This window comes from Triticum urartu, chromosome 1A, assembly GCF_056163025.1.
Source record: "Triticum urartu cultivar PI428250 chromosome 1A, HENAU_Tu73, whole genome shotgun sequence".
In the NCBI taxonomy this organism is placed as follows: domain Eukaryota; kingdom Viridiplantae; phylum Streptophyta; class Magnoliopsida; order Poales; family Poaceae; genus Triticum; species Triticum urartu.
The window spans coordinates 12,126,679-12,151,521 of record NC_141873.1 but is presented as its reverse complement, the minus strand read 5'-3'; the positions used below and the strand labels follow the sequence as shown (position 1 = coordinate 12,151,521).

The 24,843-nt window shown below is 42.7% G+C and overlaps 1 protein-coding gene across 1 annotated transcript; it reads right to left on the bottom strand.

Annotated features, from left to right (window-relative positions):
- Window positions 1–11,787: 11,787 nt before the first annotated feature.
- LOC125542448 (protein ACCELERATED CELL DEATH 6) lies at window positions 11,788–22,974 on the bottom strand. The gene is made up of 4 exons (XM_048705497.2): window positions 22,399–22,974; window positions 16,686–16,902; window positions 12,976–13,625; window positions 11,788–12,840 (listed from the first exon to the last, which is right to left on the bottom strand). Exons 1-4 carry the CDS (start codon window positions 22,894–22,896, stop codon window positions 12,070–12,072), a joined length of 2,136 nt encoding a protein of 711 aa, XP_048561454.2. The 5' UTR covers window positions 22,897–22,974; the 3' UTR covers window positions 11,788–12,069.
- Between the last annotated feature and the right edge of the window lie 1,869 nt (window positions 22,975–24,843).

The following is a 24,843-nucleotide window of genomic DNA, read 5'->3' as shown; positions in this document are numbered from 1 at the left end:
TCGGGGATAGACACACGATGTAACCTATGCCAACATAATAGCACAGTCACGCGGGGGAGCCGGCGGCGTGTGCCGGCGCCCGGGCAGCCGGGGTGCGGTACTGTAGCGGTGCCATGGGGAGGAGCGCCCGTAGTCAGGCCCCGGGGACGTAGATATGATGGTGAACCTCGTTAACAAATCTCAGTGTGGTGTACATCAAGATGATTTGTTAAGGAAAAAGGAGTGTCAAGAGCCAACACATTGCAATCAGGAGCAGGAGAGTCATGGAATAAAGTCTAAGCTTGGTGTGGTGTACATCAAGATGATTTTTGCATGGACATAGGAAAAACTAAGCTACGTGGGATTTTATTGGCTCTTTTTCTTGGTACATGGTCTTGTATGGAGATGGCAGCGTGTAGGTATTGTTTCGGCTGCGGCCGGATGGTAATCGAGGCGCAGGAGTTGTGGGTCCAGTACAGGTCGACGGAAGTTGGTATTTTAGGTTAATGCTTACATTGACAGGCTGCCTGAATTCAAGTGTTGCAGGAATTGTTTGTGCGACGGATATGCTTGATGGAGTAGCAGGATGCCAAGTTGATCAAGATGGACATTGTGCGGCAAGAGGCAACGTGCGTATAAGGCTCGAAGGAGTCTGGAGCGTGTTGTTGAAGGATCATGCATACACAGGGCGTTAAGCAATGCACAGAGATGTGCGGGGCGGACACGACGCAAGGTAGAGCGTCGTTGCAGTCAGATAATTTCGGCTGGGTCGGACTGGACTGTCTGACGGATCGACGGGGATGTCGGTCAAAGTAGAAGATGGCGGTGATTTCAGCGACGATGATATAGGAGCGTGATGCTGATGGTGGCCGACTTCTGAGGCGTGAAAACACGTGGTGCAGACCTGAGGGCTTGTGCGGCTTCGACGGACTATGGCGCGGGGTTGATTCAAGGTGGTGCACACATGAGAGCTTGAAGTCGACGGGGCGCAGGGGTAGCACGACCAGCTACATAGTCATGTTGAAGGTGGAAATGGAGTCTGGCAGAAGACTTCACTCGGTGCTGATGGAGGGGCTACGGTGTAAGATCGGAGAATCGAAACCTATTTCAGCGGGATAGCGAGAGACACGTGTATCGGACTGGGGCCCAATGGTCTGATGGAGGCGTGACACTCGGCATCAGTCGGTGATGATCGGTGGTTCTCTGCAGTGGGGGTTGAGGCAGTGGGAGCTAGCTACCCAGGAGACTCGACCAGGACAGCAGAGGCTCGACGCGGTGATAGCGGCGAGGCGTGCGGCAAGCACGGGACACAGCGACAGGCCAAGGCACTGGTAGTCAAACATGTGGTCAGACAAAGTGTGCAAAGGGTGTTGAAGCAATGTTGGCGAGTACCAGGTTCAAGTTGGTGACTAGATCTATCGAGTTTGACATGTCAGATGGATGAGAGTGTACCATAGGGAATCTGAGAAAGTGACGGAAAGTCTGAAATTATCAAAAGCTGAGAGAGTACATGATCGTATATTCTGTGGTGTTCAGTGCACATGGCAAAGTGCGTATGCCAAGTACAGGAGGAGGCGGAGTGCTATAGCTGTGAGACGTGCTAGAGACTATTCTGGGAAAAAGGGTGAGACAACTGCGAATTTGACTCGGGGTGACACAAGGCGACGGTGAAATTCCTTCAAGTTTCAGACAGACGGTCAAGAAAGAGCGGTGACGTTGAGTTCAGGTAACTCTTATATGTGGTGTCAAATACGTGAGTTGTTCACTTTCACGCGGACAGTAGTCGGTGTGTGATGGTGTTGAACGGATTCTCCGGAAGTTGGGAGCACAGACTAGAGTAACAAGGAACTTAATTTTTCTTGAGTGTTGACTGTGATCAAGAAAAGAAGGGACTACAAGTTGCAGGTGGAGTCACATGGAGTCTGGGAGTAGCAGCGGTGCTCATGGCGTATCTCAAGTCCAATGTACATGGAGGTTCGATGCATGGATGAATTTAAGGTGGTGAAGAATATGTTGGAAATATGCCCTAGAGGCAATAATAAAAGCTTTATTATTATATTTCCTTGTTCATGATAATTGTCTTTATTCATGCTATAATTGTATTATCCGGAAATCGTAATACATGTGTGAATAATAGACACCAACATGTCCCTAGTAAGCCTCTAGTTGACTAGCTCGTTGATCAACAGATAGTCATGGTTTCCTGACTATGGACATTGGATGTCATTGATAACGAGATCACATCATTAGGAGAATGATGTGATGGACAAGACCCAATCCTAAACATAGCACAAGATCGTATAGTTCGTTTGCTAGAGTTTTTCCAATGTCAAGTATCTTTTTCTTAGACCATGAGATCGTGTAACTCCCGGATACCGTAGGAGTGCTTTGGGTATACCAAACGTCACAACGTAACTGGGTGACTATAAAGGTATACTACGGGTATCTCCGAAAGTGTCTGTTGGGTTGACATGGATCAAGACTGGGATTTGTCACTCCGTATGACGGAGAGGTATCACTGGGCCCACTCGGTAATGCATCATCATAATGAGCTCAGAGTGACCAAGTGTCTGGTCACGGGATCATGCATTACGGTACGAGTAAAGTGACTTGCCGGTAACGAGATTGAACGAGGTATTGGGATACCGATGATCGAATCTCGGGCAAGTACCATACCGATTGACAAAGGGAATTGTATACGGGGTTGCTTGAATCCTCGACATCGTGGTTCATCCGATGAGATCATCGAGGAGCATGTGGGAGCCAACATGGGTATCCAGATCCCGCTGTTGGTTATTGACCGGAGAGCGATCTCGGTCATGTCTACATGTCTCCCGAACCCGTAGGGTCTACACACTTAAGGTTCGGTGACGCTAGGGTTGTAGGGATATGTATATGCAGTAACCCGAATGTTGTTCGGAGTCCCGGATGAGATCCCGGACGCCACGAGGAGTTCCAGAATGGTCCGGAGGTAAAGAATTATATATAGGAAGTGCTATTTCGGGCATCGGGACAAGTTTCGGGGTCACCGGTATTGTATTGGGACCACCGGAAGGGTCCCGGGGGTCCACCGGGTGGGGCCACCTGTCCCGAGGGGCCACATGGGCTGTAGGGGGTGCGCCTTGGCCTACATGGGCCAAGGGCACCAGCCCCAAGAGGCCCATGCGCCTAGGGTTTCAAGGGAGGAAGAGTCCTAGGAGGGGAAGGCACCTCCTAGGTGCCTTGGGGAGGAGGGATTCCTCCCCTTGGCCGCACCCCCCTAGGAGATTAGATCTCCTAGGGCCGGCGCCCCCCTCCCCCCTTGGCCCTCCTATATATAGTGGGGAGATGGAGGACTTCTTACCTCTTGCCTTTGGTGCCTCCCTCTCCCTCTCCAACACCTCCTCCTCCTTCATAATGCTTGGCGAAGCCCTGCCGGAGTACTGCAGCTCCATCACCACCACGCCGTCGTGCTGCTGTTGGAGCCATCTTCCTCAACCTCTCCTTTCCCCTTGCTGGATCAAGAAGAAGGAGACGTTACGCTGACCGTACGTGTGTTGAACGCGGAGGTGCCGTCCGTTCGGTGCTAGGATCTCCGGTGATTTGGATCACGTCGAGTACGCCTTCCTCATCCCCGTTCTTTGAACGCTTCCGCGCGTGATCTACAAAGGTATGTAGATGCAATCCAATCACTCGTTGCTAGATGAACTCATAGATGGATCTTGGTGAAACCGTAGGAAAATTTTTGTTTTCTGCAACGTTCCCCAATAGTGGCGTCATGAGCTAGGTCTATGCGTAGTTCTTCTTGCGCGAGTAGAACACAATTTGTTGTGGGCGTAGATGTTGTCAACTTTCTTGCCGCTACTAGTCTTATCTTGCTTCAACGGTATTGTGGGATGAAGCGGCCTGGACCAACCTTACACGTACGCTTACGTGAGACCGGTTCCACCGACTAACATGCACAAGTTGCATAAGGTGGCTGGCGGGTGTCTGTCTCTCCCACTTTAGTTGGAGCGGATTCGATGAAAAGGGTCCTTATGAAGGGTAAATAAAAGTTGACAAATCACGTTGTGGCTTTCACGTAGGTAAGAAAACGTTCTTGCTAGAACCCTACTTCGGCCACGTAAAACTTGTAACAACAATTAGAGGACGTCTAACTTGTTTTTGCAGCAAGTGCTTTGTGATATGATATGGCCAAAGTTGTGATGAATGATGAATGATATATATGTGATGTATGAGATGTTCATGCTATTGTAATAGGAATCACGACTTGCATGTCGATGAGTATGAAAACCGGCAGGAGCCATAGGAGTTGTCTTTATTTTTGTATGACCTGCGTGTCATTGAGAAACGCCATGTAAATTACTTTACTTTATTGCTAAACGCGTTAGCCATAGTAGTAGAAGTAATAGTTGGTGAGCAACTTCATGGAGACACAATGATGGAGATCATGGTGTCATGCCGGTGACAAGGTGATCATGGAGCCCCAAGATGGAGATCAAAGGAGCTATGTGATATTGGCCATATCATGTCACTATTATTATTTGATTGCATGTGATGTTTATCATGTTTTGCATCTTGTTTACTTAGAACGACGGTAGTAAATAAGATGATCCCTCATAATAATTTCAAGAAAGTGTTCCCCCTAACTGTGCACCGTTGCGACAGTTCGTTGTTTCGAAGCACCACGTGATGATCGGGTGTGATAGATTCTAACGTTCACATACAACGGGTGTAAGACAGATTTACACATGCAAACACTTAGGTTGACTTGACGAGCCTAGCATGTGTACAGACATGGCCTCGGAACACAGAAGACCGAAAGGTCGAGCATGAGTCGTATAGAAGATACGATCAACATGAAGATGTTCACCGACGTTGACTAGTCCGTCTCACGTGATGATCGGACACGGCCTAGCTAACTCGGATCATGTTATACTTAGATGACTAGAAGAGGGATGTCTATCTAAGTGGGAGTTCATTATAATTTGATTAGATGAACTTAATTATCATGAACTTAGTCTAAAATCTTTACAATATGTCTTGTAGATCAAATGGCCAACGTAGTCCTCAACTTCAACGCGTTCCTAGAGAAAACCAAGCTGAAAGACGATGGTAGCAACTATACGGACTGGGTCCGGAACCTGAGGATCATCCTCATAGCTGCCAAGAAAGATTATGTCCTACAAGCACCGCTAGGTGATGCACCTGTTCTCCCTGCAGAACAAGACGTTATGAACGCTTGGCAGGCACGTACCGATGACTACTCCCTCGTTCAGTGCGGTATGCTTTACAGCTTAGAGCCGGGGCTCCAAAAGCGTTTTGAGAGACACGGAGCATATGAGATGTTCGAAGAGCTGAAAATGGTTTTCCAAGCTCATGCCCGGGTCGAGAGATATGAAGTCTCCGACAAATTCTTCAGCTGTAAGATGGAGGAAAATAGTTCTGTCAGTGAGCACATACTCACCATGTCTGGGTTACATAACCGCTTGACTCAGCTGGGAGTTAATCTCCCGGATGACGCGGTCATTGACAGAATCCTTCAGTCGCTTCCACCAAGCTACAAGAGCTTTGTGATGAACTTCAATATGCAGGGGATGGAAAAGACCATTCCTGAAGTATTTGCTATGCTGAAATCAGTAGAGGTAGAAGTCAAGAAGGAACATCAAGTGTTGATGGTCAATAAAACCACTAAGTTCAAGAAGGGCAAGGGTAAAAAGAACTTCAAGAAGGACGGCAAGGGAGTTGCCGCGCCTGGCAAGCAAGCTGCCGGGAAGAAGCCAAAGAATGGACCCAAGCCCGAGACTGAGTGCTTTTATTGCAAGGAGAGTGGTCACTGGAAGCGGAACTGCCCCAAATACTTAGCGGACAAGAAGGCCGGCAAAGCAAAAGGTATATGTGATATACATGTAATTGATGTGTACCTTACCAGTACTCATAGTAGCTCCTGGGTATTTGATACCGGTGCGGTTGCTCACATTTGTAACTCAAAACAGGAGCTGCGGAATAAACGGAGACTGGCGAAGGACGAGGTGACGATGCGCGTCGGGAATGGTTCCAAGGTCGATGTGATCGCCGTCGGCACGCTGCCTCTTCATTTACCTACGGGATTAGTTTTAAACCTCAATAATTGTTATTTAGTGCCAAGTTTGAGCATGAACATTGTATCAGGATCTCGTTTAATATGAGATGGCTACTCATTTAAATCTGAGAATAATGGTTGTTCTATTTATATGAGAGATATGTTTTATGGTCATGCTCCGATGGTGAATGGTTTATTCTTAATGAATCTCGAGCGTAATGCTACACATGTTCATAGTGTGAGTACCAAAAGATGGAAGGTTGATAATGATAGTCCCACATACTTGTGGCACTGCCGCCTTGGTCACATAGGTGTCAAACGCATGAAGAAGCTCCATGCTGATGGACTTTTAGAGTCTCTTGGTTACGAATCATTTGACACGTGCGAACCATGCCTCATGGGTAAAATGACCAAGACTCCGTTCTCAGGAACAATGGAGCGAGCAACCAACTTATTGGAAATCATACATACTGATGTGTGCGGTCCAATGAGTGTTGAGGCTCGCGGTGGCTATCGTTATGTTCTCACCCTCGTTGATGACTTAAGTAGATATGGGTATGTCTACTTAATGAAACACAAGTATGAAACCTTTGAAAAGTTCAAGGAATTTCAGAGTGAGGTTGAGAATCAACGTGACAGGAAAATCAAGTTCCTACGATCAGATCGTGGAGGAGAATACTTGAGTCATGAGTTTGGCACACACTTAAGAAAATGTGGAATAGTTTCACAACTCATGCCGCCTGGAACACCTCAGCGTAATGGTGTGTCCGAACGTCGTAATCGCACTCTATTAGATATGGTGCGATCTATGATGTCTCTTGCCGATTTACCGCTATCCTTTTGGGGGTATGCTTTAGAGACTGCCGCATTCACTTTAAATAGGGCTCCGTCGAAATCCGTTGAGACGACACCGTTTGAATTATGGTTTGGGAAGAAACCTAAGATGTCGTTTCTAAAGGTTTGGGGATGCGATGCTTATGTCAGGAAACTTCAACCTGAAAAGCTCGAACCCAAGTCGGAAAAATGCGTCTTCATAGGATACCCTAAAGAAACTACTGGGTATACCTTCTACCTCAGATCCGAAGGCAAGATCTTTGTTGCCAAGAATGGGTCCTTTCTAGAGAAAGAGTTTCTCTCGAAAGAAGTAAGTGGGAGGAAAGTAGAACTTGATGAAGTATTACCTCTTGAACCGAAAAAAGGCGCAACTCAAGAAAATGTTCCTGAGGTGCCTGCACCGACTAGAGAGGAAGATAATGATGATGATCAAGATACTTCTGATCAAGCTCCTACTGAAATTTGAAGGTCCACAAGGACACGTTCCGCACTAGAGTGGTACGGCAACCCTGTCTTAGAAATCATGTTGTTAGACAACGATGAACCTTCAAACTATGAAGAAGCGATGGCGGGCCCGGATTCTGACAAATGGCTGGAAGCCATGAAATCTGAGATAGGATCCATGTATGAAAACGAAGTATGGACTTTGACTGACTTGCCCGTAGAGCGGCGAGCCATAGAGAATAAATGGATCTTTAAGAAGAAGACAGACGCGGATGGTAATGTGACCATCTATAAAGCTCGGCTTGTCGCTAAGGGTTATCGACAAGTTCAAGGGGTTGACTACGATGAGAATTTCTCACCGGTAGCGAAGCTGAAGTCCGTCCGAATCATGTTAGCGATTGCCGCATTCTATGATTATGAAATATGGCAAATGGACGTCAAAACGGCATTCCTTAATGGTTTCCTTAAGGAAGAATCGTATATGATGCAGCCGGAAGGTTTTGTCGATCCTAAGAATGCTGACAAGGTGTGCAAGCTCCAACGCTCGATTTATGGGCTGGTGCAAGCATCTCGGAGTTGGAACATTCGCTTTGATGAGATGATAAAAGCGTTTGGGTTTACAAAGACTTATGGAGAAGCCTGTGTTTACAAGAAAGTGAGTGGGAGCTCTGTAGCATTTCTCATATTATATGTAGATGACATACTTTTGATGGGAAATGATATAGAACTCTTGGACAGCATAAAGGCCTACTTGAATAAAAGTTTTTCAATGAAGGACCTTGGAGAAGCTGCTTATATATTAGGCATCAAGATCTATAGAGATAGATCGAGACGCCTCATAGGTCTTTCACAAAGCACATACCTTGATAAGATATTGAAGAAATTCAATATGGATCATTCTAAGAAGGGGTTCTTGCCTGTGTTACAAGGTGTGAAATTGAGCTCGGCTCAATGTCCGACCACGGCAGAAGATATAGAAGAGATGAGTGTCATCCCCTATGCCTCAGCCATAGGTTCTATTATGTATGCCATGCTGTGTACCAGACCTGATGTAAACCTTGCCGTAAGTTTGGTAGGAAGGTACCAAAGTAATCCCGGCAAGGAACACTGGACAGTGGTCAAGAATATCCTGAAGTACCTGAAAAGGACTAAGGAAATGTTTCTCGTTTATGGAGGTGACGAAGAGCTCGTCGTAAAGGGTTACGTCGACGCTAGCTTCGACACAGATCTGGATGACTCAAAGTCACAAACCGGATACGTGTATATTTTGAATGGTGGGGCAGTAAGCTAGTGCAGTTGCAAGCAGAGCGTCGTGGCGGGATCTACATGTGAAGCGGAGTACATGGCAGCCTCGGAGGCAGCGCATGAAGCAATTTGGGTGAAGGAGTTCATCACCGACCTAGGAGTCATACCCAATGCGTCGGGGCCGATCAAGCTCTTCTGTGACAACACTGGAGCTATTGCTCTTGCCAAGGAGCCCAGGTTTCACAAGAAGACAAGGCACATCAAGCGTCGCTTCAACTCCATTCGTGAAAATGTTCAAGATGGAGACATAGATATTTTTAAAGTGCACACGGACCTGAATGTAGCAGATCCGTTGACTAAACCTCTCCCTAGAGCAAAACATGATCAACACCAGAATTCCATGGGTGTTCGATTCATCACAATGTAACTAGATTATTGACTCTAGTGCAAGTGGGAGACTGTTGGAAATATGCCCTCGAGGCAATAATAAAAGCTTTATTATTATATTTCCTTGTTCATGATAATTGTCTTTATTCATGCTATAATTGTATTATCCGAAATCATAATACATAGACACCAACATGTCCCTAGTAAGCCTCTAGTTGACTAGCTCGTTGATCAACAGATAGTCATGGTTTCCTGACTAAGGACATTGGATGTCATTGATAACGAGATCACATCATTAGGAGAATGATGTGATGGACAAGACCCAATCCTAAACATAGCACAAGATCGTATAGTTCGTTTGCTAGAGTTTTTCCAATGTCAAGTATCTTTTTCTTAGACCATGAGATCGTGTAACTCCCGGATACCGTAGGAGTGCTTTGGGTATACCAAACGTCACAACATAACTGGGTGACTATAAAGGTATACTACGGGTATCTCCGAAAGTGTCTGTTGGGTTGACATGGATCAAGACTGGGATTTGTCACTCCGTATGACGGAGAGGTATCACTGGGCCCACTCGGTAATGCATCATCATAATGAGCTCAGAGTGACCAAGTGTCTGGTCACGGGATCATGCATTACGGTACGAGTAAAGTGACTTGCCGGTAACGAGATTGAACGAGGTATTGGGATACCGACGATCGAATCTCGGGCAAGTAACATACCGATTGACAAAGGGAATTGTATACGGGGTTGCTTGAATCCTCGACATCGTGGTTCATCCGATGAGATCATCGAGGAGCATGTGGGAGCCAACATGGGTATCTAGATCCCGCTGTTGGTTATTGACCGGAGAGCGATCTCGGTCATGTCTACATGTCTCCCGAACCCGTAGGGTCTACACACTTAAGGTTCAGTGACGCTAGGGTTGTAGGGATATGTATATGCAGTAACCCGAATGTTGTTCGGAGTCCCGGATGAGATCCCGGACGTCACGAGGAGTTCCAGAATGGTCCGGAGGTAAAGAATTATATATAGGAAGTGCTATTTCGGGCATTGGGACAAGTTTCGGGGTCACCGGTATTGTATCGGGACCACCGGAAGGGTCCCGGGGGTCCATCGGGTGGGGCCACCTGTCCCGGGGGGGCACATGGGCTGTAGGGGGTGCGCCTTGGCCTACATGGGCCAAGGGCACCAGCCCCAAGAGGCCCATGCGCCTAGGGTTTCAAGGGAGGAAGAGTCCTAGGAGGGGAAGGCACCTCCTAGGTGCCTTGGGGAGGAGGGATTCCTCCCCTTGGCCGCACCCCCCAAGGAGATTAGATCTCCTAGGGCCGGCGCCCCCCTCCCCCCTTGGCCCTCCTATATATAGTGGGGAGATGGAGGACTTCTTACCTCTTGCCTTTGGTGCCTCCCTCTCCCTCTCCAACACCTCCTCCTCCTCCATAGTGCTTGGCGAAGCCCTGCCGGAGTACTGCAGCTCCATCACCACCACGCTGTCGTGCTGCTGTTGGAGCCATCTTCCTCAACCTCTCCTTTCCCCTTGCTGGATCAAGAAGAAGGAGACGTTACGTTGACCGTACGTGTGTTGAACGCGGAGGTGCCGTCCGTTCGGTGCTAGGATCTCCGGTGATTTGGATCACGTCGAGTACGCCTTCCTCATCCCCGTTCTTTGAACGCTTCCGCGCGTGATCTACAAAGGTATGTAGATGCAATCCAATCACTCGTTGCTAGATGAACTCATAGATGGATCTTGGTGAAACCGTAGGAAAATTTTTGTTTTCTGCAACGTTCCCCAACAGAATATTCGCCAAGGTGGAGTTTGTTAGAATTGTGTCGAATATTATTGTACAAGGTAGGTTACAGTTGGACTTGGTTTTGAACTATGTGTAGACAGGGTAGGAGTTGTGTCCTAATAGGACACCTATATCCTAGGCCTCTCATATATATCGGGGGTAGACACACGATGTAACCTATGCCAACATAATAGCACAGTCACGTGGGGGAGCCGGCGGCGTGTGCCGGCGCCCGGGCGGCCAGGGTGCGGTATTGTAGCGGTGTCATGGGGAGGAACGCCCGTAGTCAGGCCCCGGGGACGTTGCCATGATGGTGAACCTCGTTAACAAATCTCGGTGTCACGCTTGTGTGATTGCTTGGTCCTTGGTAGATTGACGGTGCACCTCGGATTTATTCTAACAGTTTCATTGTAGAATATAAATGTTCATAAGGTAATAATGTTTGAGTTTAATTTTTTTTATCCATTCAGATAAACATCACTCTTGGTACATATATAACCATTTCTCTGTTGTGTTATCTCAAACCGAACTGACTCAACAACATTATTCCTATAGCCCTAGGAGCCTCCACTGCACAACCTCCAAGTGACACTGCGGCAGTGTGGTGGCAACGTGGTTTTGTGAGAAAGTTACAAAAAAGGTGAGATTTGAATAAAGTAAAAGGATTGCATGAAAGATTGTTTATTTTTTCATGCAATCTTGCTCTTGGGTGTGTCAAGCAGAAAAAGAGACGCATAATGCAGATGGATGTATTATCGTCCAAGTGAAAAAAGATGAACAATTTAGCATTTTTCTGTATATTTTTATCCTCTAGAACTTCCAATATTATTAAAACAACTATGTATCCAAGTTGATATTAATACAAAATATCATTCCTAGATAAAATTTATAGTAGTTGCATATAAATTAGTATAAACTTCAATATCACTTCATTGGGTTTCACACCTACATACAATACAATAAATGCATACCATGCAAATGACATAAAATGTAAGAAATACACACAATTCAAAAATTGTTCAAGTTGAAAGTCTATACTAGCTAGTAGAAGACAGAAAATTACCACGACAGAGCATGAGCAGAAGCTTACATACTGTTGAACAAATTTATCACATGCTTACATACCATGATAAAACAAAATAAACACACATTCTTCTCAGAGTTGAAAACAATTTGTTCTGAAAATGAACATATGGGACGATCAGGAAGGGTGCATAAGTCAACAAAGTTAATTAAGGTGAGTTTGTCTAGCTTGCCGTGGCTTCTTGATAAGCCATTGTGATCAATCCTATTCTTTTTGATAAAGGAAACATTCTTTGATCAATCTTATAGCCCTTGGGTGGGTGTTCCTGCAGGTGCTGAGGTCTCTTGACGGCCAGTGATGCTTTTGATGGCCAACAGACCGAAGATGACGATGTAGGGCCAGAACACATACACAGTGTTGATTAGGATTCTTGCCGCCAGCTTCATCAGTCGCTTGGGCATTGACCGCCAGTCTTCCCTCCTAACAAGAACTATTGTATCAGTCACAATGGCCCACATGAACCAGAACGCGTCCATTAGTGCAAGGACCGTCATTACGCATGCTGCCATGGCAGTCCCATGGGCCACCGTGGGAGGGAGCATCACGTAGATGGCGAACGCGAAGGCAGCGCAGAAGCTCCTGGCCGCACTGATCAGCAGCGCCAGGGAGAAGGCCACCAGCTTGATCCGCTTCTCTATGTCCACCGTGGCCACCCCAGTGTAGACGAGACTGAAGGTTGCCAAAGTGGAGCAGATGAAGGCCAGGGTGTTAGAGATGACAAAGGCGTCGAAAGCGTAGAGCCCCGCGAGTGTCGGAGTGCCACCTCTGCCGTTGGGTGGGATCTTGGGATCGGTACTGTTGGGACCGCCTGGCATGGTGAATGTTGCAGCGAACGTCGCAGTCGCTACGAGAACGGAGCCGACACCAACAATCTGTGCGAAGGACGTTATTTTATCAGATTCTTCCTTCTCGTTTAGCTTGGGAACATGTTGATCCAGGAAAAGGTCCCGCCGGCAGAAGCTGTTTTTACCATTTGCTAAGGTCAATGTCACAAGTATTCGACGTCGTGCATGCTGCATGCAAGCAAGAACAAGCAAACACAATAGGAATTCATCATCAATTGTTTTTTCATATAACATGCATTTATCTATCTATTATAAATTTCATATGTAAGGGACAAATCCAAACAGTAGGAGCAAGTTAAGTACCATTCCAAAATAAAATCCAGTTGGAGTAACGTTGCTGAGTGCAATATCCATGGGAGTTTCACCCTCCTTATTTGTCAAATTCAAGCAGACGTGCTTGTTCCCAATGAGGATCTTGAAGATATCCCAGCTCCCGCCACCAACAGCTAGGTGCATGGCAGTGTTCCCGTTGTAGTCCTGTATGTTCATGATGGCCTTATTATCTAACCGGAGAGCCACAAACCACACAATGTTATGCTTCTTCTTCTCCACGGCAATATGAAGGAAGGTCCTTCCTTGGTTGTCTCGTAGCCCGGCGCAGCCAGGGGAATGGCAGAGCAATATGATGATAGGCACCAAGCTTCCCGCCGAGGCAGCCACATGCACCGGATACAAACTATTCCTATCTGGCTGAAATGCGGAATGTGGATTAGCATCCACTAGTAGAAAGGTTGGATGCTCCCTCCACTTATAGAACTTGTATACCCATTTCTTAGGTAAAGTGGTGAGCGACAAGAGAGAGTGTGATTCGAAGCCCTGGTCACCAAAAACAAATAGAAATAACTCCAATGTGGGATCTTGTGCTGACACAGCAAAGTGTAATGGTGTACTTCCAGAGTTGTCCGCTTGTCTGGCAAGGCTATTGTTCCAGTGAAGCAGCCGTTTTGCTATCCCTGCAGTTATTGGCTTACTGACGTTATGATATTATTCAGATATTAGACAAAGGTAGAAGTAAAAGCCAATGTGTTCTTTGGAAACATATATCCATAGAAAATTCTAAATTTGGAAATCATAACAAAAGTTAAATAAATTACCCTTATGGCATAGAAAAACATTCTCTGAAGAGTAGGGTAAGTTATTATGTGTTAGCGTATAAGTACGATTTTATTGGCAGAAAATTCACAAATGTTATTTCCTTTTTCAACTCATGTAGAAAAAGCAATAAAATAGTAATTTCGTCTACAGTTATGACAAATTTATATTGATTTGTATGATACAACTCAACAACAACATATTTGACATCAAAATCAAGATATCTCATTAGAATAATCATAATTTATGGGTGGATATATTTATTCTAATGTTGATCAAATGCTATTATACTAGCTATCAGCTTTCCTTTGGGAATACAACTTTCTTTAGAAAACTAAAATTCTAGAAAAATATGATATCCATTTATATTGGGACCTTTTTCGTGCGCACATGGTTAGATGTACTTGCATCGCATATACCACTCCAGTTCTTCAATTAGTACCATTTTATCGCCATGGATACACTCTAATTCTAACTAGAAGATACACTAATGGGAAAGAAACAAACATAAATTAGGAGCCCGATATTTAATCTTATGTATATGTCTTTCCTTAACACACACACATGGGTATATACACAATGATTAGGGGACACCAATGCATGTTTTATGCAAGTTCACATTAATTGAGACATCTTATACATTAATAATATAGCCAAAACAATGTGATAAAAAGAGCTTGGTATACATGGTAGGTAATTTACCATATGTGATAAAGGGGTATCTAGATAACTTAGTAAGTACATTTTAATATGTGATAAAGGGATATCTAAAGAATTTCCCAAACAATTTATCGACTTCAAATAAACTCAAACTACATAAAGGGATATATAGGTAACTTACTAAGTAAATTTTACATAATCATGGATTTATTCAAATTTATATCCAGTGCATAAGCTATATAAATCAGTTACCATCTATCTACATATTTAATGTATAATTGTTATATAAAAAAGAGATTTTTAGTAATGACGTTGTAACAATGCTCAAATGGGGTTAAGTTCACCAATCTTATAAATGGTTATTGGGTATAAATTGATTCTCTGATTTGAGATATTAATTAATAAATTAGCAATAAAATGTAAGGAACAGTATAACAAATCTTGATGTTTACATCAATATCCATAGCTAATTATTATAGCCATCAACGTCTGCACCCACATGAGACTGGCTTATTTATTCTCTAAATATCATGTAAAATATTAAATCATTTACATATTTTTTAATGGTAATTTCATATTTATCATATCTTCTTTGATATTAAATTAAACATAATAACATGAAAGAGATTTAATATATTCACAAAATAGTACTTTTTATATAAATCATGCTGAAATCTGCGACACACATGAAGCACATTCAATATTGTCTCATTTAACCTTTTATTCGGTATGTGGAACAGGCAAGCAAAATCTTAACGGATGGTATGGTGGCTCTCTAATATGTAATTTCCAATTAATAATTGTGTTTGTACCAAATATATAATAATTATAGATTATATAATGAATATAGATTACATTAATTGATTCACCCATGATAACCTCCGGTAAGTTTCATGTAACTTTTGAACACAAATATTGTTTTGAAGGAAGATCATTTTCTATTATTTTTCATAAGAAAGTATTTATGGAACGAAACATATATAGAGATTCACCAAACATATGAAAATTGCATGATGATATTCATTAGATTCTAATTGATTTGAAAGTGCAATGACACTAGTAGAGTCATCATGTGATACTCCTAAGGTACCTATATGACACTATTAAGTTAATCGTACATTTCTCAGGTGTAATGGATATTGACGATGTTATTAATTATAGTACTACTACAATACCATAATGATACTTCTATGACACTTGTATTACTGCTATGATAGTCTAGTGGAACTTAGAAGTATTATATGACAAATATGTGGAATTGTCATTTAAAATATTATGGTTACAGAAGAAAAAGGAAATTTTACAAATATATACAACTCTGGTGCAACTTAGTTTACATAGGACCCGTATATTTCGAGGTTCAAGTTGGCAATCAGTTTGACCAATGAAATATGGGTTATGTGCTCCAAAAGTTACATCAATGAATCCATATTCAAAACATATATCTAACCATATTTTTCTGTGTCACACAAATTATCTATTATTTTTGTCAACTTAGTATTCAAAGTTATATCATGAAAGAAAAGGGTGCAATGTGAATAGAGACGTAGGAAATAAATATTGGTCTTGGGTTTTATTACAATAAAGACAATCGTCAAAATAGATCATAAATTCAATATTTAGTTCAATAGAGGTGCAAACTCTAAATTTTGCTGATGAAAACCAACCCTATTACCGTGGAAGGGATGGTGCCATGGAGTGACAATACAAGAGAAAACAACTTGGATAAGAACATGTGGTGGCTATACTCGTTGCAAAAAAAAACCGTTTTTGTATATGTATCTAGTTTAATATTTCTTTAGTACTTCCTCCATTGCGCATAAATTGTTTTGAAAAGTCAAGCTTGACAAACTTATAGAAAAAATATGTACATCTACAATACCAAATAAATATCATTAGACACATGGTGAAACATATTTATATATTGTATTTATCAGGTATTATTAATGTTAATATTTTATCTATAAACTTGGTCAAACATTATGAAGTTTGACTATGAAAAAAAACAATCAGAAATACTATATTTTGGAATAGGGAAAGTATTGCATTAGTCCCAAAAATAAAGTATGAATCCTAGAAAAAAGTGGATGGGTGTCATCCCAGCCCTACATATAAATAGAGGAGCCATCACAAAATCCGTTTCAGAAGTATAATATATGATTTCTATCATCCATATTTTAACTCATCTAGCTAGGTATGATGTTGTTCATGTTGGAGTAGAAAATTATATGTAAATTAGTAGTGCATACATACATACACACCTGTGCTGTGCCGAAACCCGTCGAGAGCAGCAGCATGCAAGGCATTTTGCCCCTCGGGGCCAGAGTAAGACAATTTCTTATGACCCCATTCGTACAACCAACTAGCAAGCCAATGTTGGCCCAGCGAGACGGCTAAGAATAGAGGCGAAGTACCATCAAATGCTTCAAGACATACTAGTTGATTATCCACCGCCAGCAAATCTTCGACCATAGTTTTCTGCATGAAGACGAGTAAGTCACCAACTTGGAAAATCTGGAGGAGCTTCCATATAGCCGAGTGGCATCTAACATTGATTTCAACATTGAGGTTCATGCAAAGTTTTGGGGCATAATCTGAGAAACCATTTCAACAAGATGGAGAGAAGAATGCAACAATTTTGTCAACTTTTCTCGGCTTTTTCAGGAAACAGAGTGAGAGAGTGGATAATGGACTATTCAATGAATTTGACTTGTATTTTATTTCAATGTGACATTTTGGATGATCTGTGTATTTGAAGCAAAACTCCATTTTTATATGTATTTTAATTCAAAAGCAGCAAGACCTTCAAAACAAGATCAATACTGGATATATTGAACTAGTTTGTATTTAATTGTCTTGTCATATTTCAAATCAATTTCATAAACATTAAATTTTGTAGTGATTGTTCAGCAAACCACTACACCTTCAGAATGCTACTGCTTGATAACAATGCGAACACTTTAAGAACCATCGCAGTCGTGCTATTTGTTACATAGTACCACTTACATTTCTGAATTTATTTTGGAAAAATTCATTTTTTAAAACAAAATCATTATATTTAGAAAAAAGTTCACAAATTTGAAAAAAAAACTTCATCAATTTTGAAAAAAGTTCATCGGTTTCAAAAAAAAGTTTATCGAATCTGAAAAAAGTTCATCAGTTTTGAAATATAGTTCATCACTTTTTTCAAAAAGTTCATCGAACTTGAAAAAAGTTAACTGATTTAAAAAAGAGTTCACCGATTTTAGAAAAAGGTTCATAAAGTGAGAAAAAATTCATTCATTTTGAAAAAAGTTCATCTAATCTGAGGAAAAGTTCATCGATTTGAACAAAGTTCATGATTTTGAAAAAATAGTACTTGTGTTTTGAAAAAAGTTCAAAAATTTGAAAAATAGATCGTGGATTTCAGAAAAGTTCACGATTTTTTAAAAAGGTTAACGAATTTTAAAAAAGAAAATAAAAAAATAAAGAGAAAGAGATAAAGGGAAGAAAACCGCCAAAAACAAAAACCGAAAAATAAAAATAGTGAAAGCACTGCGATGTTTAACTAACAACAAAGCCGTACCTACCTATATTTGTCACAAGTGGTAAAGTGGCACTTTTGGTTAGTGCCGTATGTTGGTTTTCTAGAGATCCCCAGTTCGACGCATATTTTTTGAACCTTGCTACAAGGGCACTCATAGGTGCCGGCGCGCCGACCCAAATTTGGGCAAGTCACACTGTAGCCCTTCGATCCCACGCGTGTAAACCGTTCTATCTATTCGTTGCCCACCGTTTCTCTCGGCCTTCACTTCCCCCACTAAGAAAAACATAGTGGCCGCCCCTGTCTTCTCCCACGTCCAGCATCACGTGTTGCCGCCCTCGTCAGTTTGCCTCGCCTCCGATACGCGCCGTCGAAGCTCGCCGCCGCAATCACAAAAAAGCCCCGTAGCAGCTTTTCATCCCCGTCCCTGCATCCATGGTAGCGCCACCATGGCGTCAGTCGCAAATTGTTCCTCGCCGGTGCTGCCAACCCCCAGTTGCAGCATTAATGGCGACATGGCGTCGCTCGCAGCAAATAATGGCGACATGGTAGTGCCAAAGCCGGTGGTAGCAAAAAATTAGGCCGTTTCCAGCAAAACAAAAGGACGGTGGTAGAAAAATATGTTGGTTCCGCACAAACACCACACGGTTGTAGCAAAAATAGGTACTAGTTCCAGCAAAACAGAAAGGCGATTGTAGCAAAAAAAAGGCTGGTTCCAGCAAAAATCCAAAGATGGGTGATAGAATGAAAAGACCAGTTTGTAGCAAACAAAGTGGCTGGTTCCATCAAAATCAAAGACCATGGTAGCAAAAATGAATGCTAGTTCCAGCAAGAAAAAATCATGGCGGCTATGGCACCACCATCGTCTCAATTCATAGCAAAATTGAAAGAAGGTTCCAGCAAAAATAGAAGTGGCTCCAGCAAAAGAAACGATGCAGGAAAAAATAATAATGGCGGTCACCGCTGTCGCCGCCCATCACCATCCTCTTCGGTTGAAACAAATCTCCCGGCCGGTCCGCAACACCTCACCTTGTCGGCGTCGCCGGCCATGACCTCCCTCTTGCCTCGCGCGGTAGCGGGTACCTCCTGAAGTAGCAGGTTGGGCCGAAATCGACAGCGATCGTTGGCGAGTGACTTATTTTTTGGAGATCACAAGCAAGAAGACGAGCATGGATTGAATGGAATGAATGGCTAGGGATGCGTCCAGACGAAAGGACAAGGAAAGGCTTTAAGCAGTGAGTGCGTTGGCCTACTGCCACCTTGGATATGACCGGCGGAGTTTCAGCCGGTCGACCGGTTTGAAGCGTTTCCCTTCTAGAATAGAAAGGAAGAATGAAAGTGGGCCGGCCCAAGGCAGAGACGGGAGTGTGCGCCAGTTGGCCAGTTTGCCGGTATCCGGCTTGAGCGCCGAATAGGATCTGGCGGTTTGGTGGTGCTAAAAAATACGTGCGTGGTTTTTATGCTACCCGACTCCAACTCAAACTCAGAGGAATTACTCCTAACTTGTGCTAGGTTCCATGACACAAGTTGAACCAAAGACGTTTTAGACTATTTGGACGCGACACATGACATGTCAAATTATTTGTACGTGATAATATTTGTATGTAATGCTACATTTTTTATCTCAAACGTTAATTTCTGATATGGACGATCAAGATACTTTAATCTTTTTGGACAAACATGATGGCTTGTTTGTTTTCTGTTTTAATTATAATTATATAATAGACAAATTTTGTGATCTTTTTTATGATATTTGAAATACATGCACGACTAATGTGGAATGTTACATGTAAGTACAAAGTCGTCTGCAATGATCATGATAAATATTTATGGGAATTTTCGAAAACAAATTGAGTTGAAATTATTTATTAACATGTCCAGTATAGATAGTTAAAAATAGTTTGCTCAAAAAAATATAGTTAAAAATAGGGAGTATAGGATGGGAATCAACCTGACCGGAGAAAGTTTTTTAATTTTTTTAGGGGCCTGACCGGAGAAAGTTAGAAGGTGCTTTATATGATGGATCTCTTTGCTACATACGCACGTATTTTATATTTATAATCTCAGTATAGGTAGATTGTCATCCTGTTTCAAACCAATCTAAGCCTCAGGATTAATCCTTTTGCTATATAGTATTTCATAATAACGTGCTGAATCCACATATATTGACTTGCTGACATCACAGATTGATCTGTTTTTTTATCTGCACAGATTTATCTGTTGGACTCTTCTTTAGTTGGCTGCCATAGAAAATCTTTACCAATACCAAGCGTAAGCCTATGGGTAACTTTTTTTTCCTTTTTGCTAATTGCTTTTCTCGGACATGTATTCAATAGAAAGACATGTGGGCTGATTGTATGTGACAATACATATTTCGATGTAACGTAAACATCTTCGAATCTCGACCGTCAATGTCCCAAATTAACGGTCGAAACAGTTTAATATATGTGGAGGAATATAATGCCTTGTTTGCCTCTTGTGTTTTGTAATTATTAGCAAAAACACACGTGCGTTGCAACGGGAGAAAAAACACAACACACACTCGTAACCCAACAACCATCACTCAAGACCACAATAGGTCCATCTCCTTTATTTTAGCGAGGCATCATATTTGTGTTGCCACTTATCCTCCTTCTCATCCACGCCGGCGATGGCCTCAGTGTTCACATAAAACAAAATGTGTTTGAATATGCTTAATCCTAAGGCGTCTCTCTCTCCTCCCTCTCCCTCTCTCTCACTTTCTCTCACTCTCGCGATGAGAAATCTGTTGTTTTCCCCTGGGACGTTTTTCAGTGGTATGCATGTGTTGTTGTTGATGTTTTTTTCCCTATATGGTTATAGTGGGGTGTTTATTTGCAATCTGGATCGCCGCCGGTACGAAAGAAAAATGGATCATGCGCTATAAATTCTAAGTTTGCTTCCAAAAAAAATTTAAAAAATTAACTAGTGAAATTAACATCATATTCAGATTCCACACATTTTTCTAATCAAATTTCATATATAATATGTTAAAATCGGAGTTACGGTCCAAAAGATACAGATAATTTAGAAAATCATTTTTTTGACTTCAATATCTTCCAAAATAATATTTAAAAATACTTAACAGGTAAAATTAAGCTCATATTCATATTTTACATATTTCTCTAATAAAATTTCATATATAACATGTTCAAATTGAAGTCACGGTTTAAAAGATATGGATGATTTAGAAAACATTTGTTTGACTTAAATATGATGCGCGGATGAATTACCTAAAAGGTCATGGGTTTTTTTTAAAAAAGTACAATAACGGTTTTGCTGTAACTTAAATCCGGACGGTGGGTTGATTTCAAGAAAACACAGGGGCTTTTGTGTAAAATACGAAAAAACGATCCCATCTTACTAAAACAGGGATGCGGGTTGAATTCTTCGAAACAGAGGGACTTTTCTGCAAAATGCCACGACGGATGACCAGAAACCCAATTTTCTTTATTGTATACTAGCAAAAGAGCCCGTTCATTGCAACGGGAGAAAAAACATAACACACGCTCTTAACTCAACAACCATCACTTAAGACCATAATAGATTCATCTTCTTTATTTTTGCGAGGCATCATATTTGTGTTGCCGCTTATCCTCCTTCTCACCCTCGCCGGTGATGGCCTTGGTGTTCACACAAAACAACAAAAAACGTGTGTTGAATATGGTTAATCCTAAGGCGTCTCTCCCTCCCTCTCTCCTTCCTCTCCCTCCCTCTCTCTCTCTCGCTCGCTTTCTCTCACTCTCGCGATGAGAAATCTGTTGTGTTTCCCCTGCGACATTTTCCAGAGGTATGCATGTGTAGTTATTGATGTTTTCTTTTCCATATATGATTATAGTGGAGTGTTTATTTGCAATCCGGATTGCCGTCGGTATGAAAAAAACGAATCTTGCGCTATAAATTATAAGTTTGCTTCCATAAAAATATTTTAAAAATATTTAACAAGTAAAATTTTAGATTCCACACATTTTTCTAATAAAACTTAATATATGATATGTTAAAATTGAAGTTACGGTTTAAAAGATACAGATAATTTAGAATATCATTTGGTTTGACTCAAATATATTCCAAAATAATATTTAAAAATACTTAACAGGTAAAAATAATCTCATATTCATATTCTACATATTTTTCTAATCAAATTTCATATATAACATGTTCAAATCGGAGTTACTGTTTAAAAGATATGGATGATTTTAAAAGCATTTGTTTGACTTAAATATGATCCGCGGATGAATTATCTAAAACATCAGGGGGTTTTCAAAAAATGTAAAATAACGGTTCGGGTGTGACTTGAATCCAGTCGGCGGGTTGATTTCAAGAAAAGACAGAGACTTTTGTGTAAAATACGAAAATAACTATTCGTTTTAACTTGAAACAAGATTGCGGGTTGAATTCTCTAAAATATAGAGGGATTTTTCATAATATCATACCACGTCCTTTTCATAGCCAGAGCGGATGGCCTCGTGCAGCGCCGTCTCCCCACGGTTGTTCTGCATCCTCACCATGGTCTTGGCCATCTCACCATCGTCCTGGCCGTCCCCTTGCGCGAGGCCAATGAGGTGTTTAACCATGCCAGTGTGCCCGGCCCTGGCAGCGCAGTGCAGCGGCGTATCGCCGTCTCCGTTGCACGCGAGCAACCGGCTACTGTCGCCATCGCAGACCAAGTCCACGCACCTGCGGTAGCAGACGCCGTCCCCGCCAGCGGCCGCCCGATGGAGCTGGGTGTCCCCCACGCTCGCGGCGGCAAGGTCGATGACGATGTCGCGATGCCATCCAGCCATCATGGCGGCGGTCACCGCCGCGTCCTCTGGAGTCTCATAGTCGCCAGACCGTGCGGCCATGAGCTGCAGGAGAGTCCTGAATTTCCTGACCAGGTCTTGCGCCGACTCCATGGGAGATCGGTCTCGCCGGTCGCTCTGTAGCTCCATATATTCTAGCTAGCTAGTCTATTGATTGATTGGTCCTCTCCTCTCTGTACATGCAAATGGGATCGGAGGTCATGCATGCGTATATATACTAGTATGGATGTAGTAGGTACAGTATTCGTTGCCCACGGCGCACTGTACGCATCTATCTTTAGTGCCCACCGATCTTTGGTTGCCGGCTGTAAAGTGTTCTTTGCCGATGTCAGGCGCGCCCCTGTCAATAATAATGACGCTCACTGCAAGAATTATTCTCCCCATGATCACATGCAACCTGCATGCAGGTCTTTCTTTAGCAGGATCGGACCTGTCCTAAGTTCCTAACGTACAGGAGATAAAGCAAACATCATCATGCATGTTTTTTTTTCTTTTGTTGGAAGCAAAGTTTGGTTCCTGATGTATCATGGACGAATGCTAAAGTTGAATGTTCAAGCTCAAGCTTCACGTGGAACCGAATTCTCTAAGGCCCTTTCTCTCCAATCCCACCGAGGGCTCATCGTCACCTATTAGTACTACTAGCAAACATGTTTGTGCATTGCAATGGAAGACAAAAAAATAACCCCTCATACACACACTCGACGACATCAACAAATCCATTGAAATCTTTCACGATGGCACACAACAAACAACATGATAAGTGGTGTTGCGCAAAAAATAAAGGTGGGGTGATTTTTTAGTGTACTCAAGGTGTTTCCAAAAATCTTTATGGGCACAATTTCAAACAATATGGAAATCAACAATAAGCCACTTGTTTACATAATTGAGGTAGGAGGCATTTCCGAAATACCACATATAAGGAAGGTATTAATTAATGTTGCACCTAAATGTAATTTTAGAAATGATTAACATGCAAGATAATAGCATATTTAAAAATCTACATATTTTCTGATGAATTTTCATATATAACATGTCAGAGTTAGAGTTGAGGTTTGAAAGATAAAAATATTTTAAAGAGCATTTGGATCTGCCCGAAAAAAGAGAAAAGTTAAAAAAAAGAGTTATTGGGCCCAATGCGGCCCATCACCTATGGATTCCTAGAGAAAGGGGGGTAAAGGAAAAAGGGGAGGTAGCTGAACCCAGCTCTCTTTCCTCCTCCACAAGAAAAGCTCTTCTTCTCCCGTTGGCGCCGTTGCCGGTCCGCCCCATCTCTGATGTCCTCTAGGACATGGAGGTATGGAGGATCTCGGCCCCCGCCGGCGAGAGGGGCCCTATTCTCGTTCTTGTTAGATTCAGCGTCTTGGTTGGGGTTGTGTGGCGGCGGCGGTGTCCCTTAGTAGGAATAATGTCTTCCACGTTCTAACCCCGTCCTGATGGTGTGTCTAGCATCCTTGGGTGGCGTGTGGAGGTTTGTCTCCGTCGGATCTCGCAGGATTCGGTCGGTGCTAGTCTTCGGTGGATCTGTTTGGATCAGGTCTTTATTCATTTTCATTTGAGTATTTACATGTTTGATCCTTCTAATCTACGACTTTCATCATCGACGATGGTTGCTACTCTGGTGCGCTGGTCCTATGGGGCCTTAGCACGATGACTTCTCGACTGTCTACTACAACAAGGTTTGCTCGGCTCCCGTGAGGGAGGGACGATGACGGCGACGCGCCTTGGGCTTGCTCCAGTGCTTGTAGTCGTCGCTAGGTGGTCCACGGACATGGTTGCAATCTTTATTACCTCTGTTGTTCTTTGTACTGTCATGATTGAAGATGAATAGATTGGAAGTTTCTCGGAAAAAAGACAGTACACAGTACAGACGCAAGCGCTCATATAAACGGGCATACACTCACCCCTATGAACGCACACACGCACGCCCTACCCCTATGAGCGCCTCGTAGTCGACGGGAACGTCTCCTCCCACTGAAAGCGTACCACCGGAATTCCTAAAATAAATCCAGGATAAATGCAAGCACCAGGATTTGAACCCTAGTGGGTTGGGGATACCACTGTCCACCTAACCATCTC

Coding starts and splice junctions, on each gene's coding strand:
- LOC125542448 (XM_048705497.2), bottom strand. CDS start 22,896: ATGGAGCTACAGAGCGACCGGCGAGACCGATCTCCCATGGAGTCGGCG. Junction 13,626..16,685: donor CGGGTTTCGGCACAGCACAG/GTGTGTATGTAT, acceptor CAATAACTGCAG/GGATAGCAAAACGGCTGCTT. Junction 12,841..12,975: donor CTGGATTTTATTTTGGAATG/GTACTTAACTTG, acceptor GCTTGCATGCAG/CATGCACGACGTCGAATACT.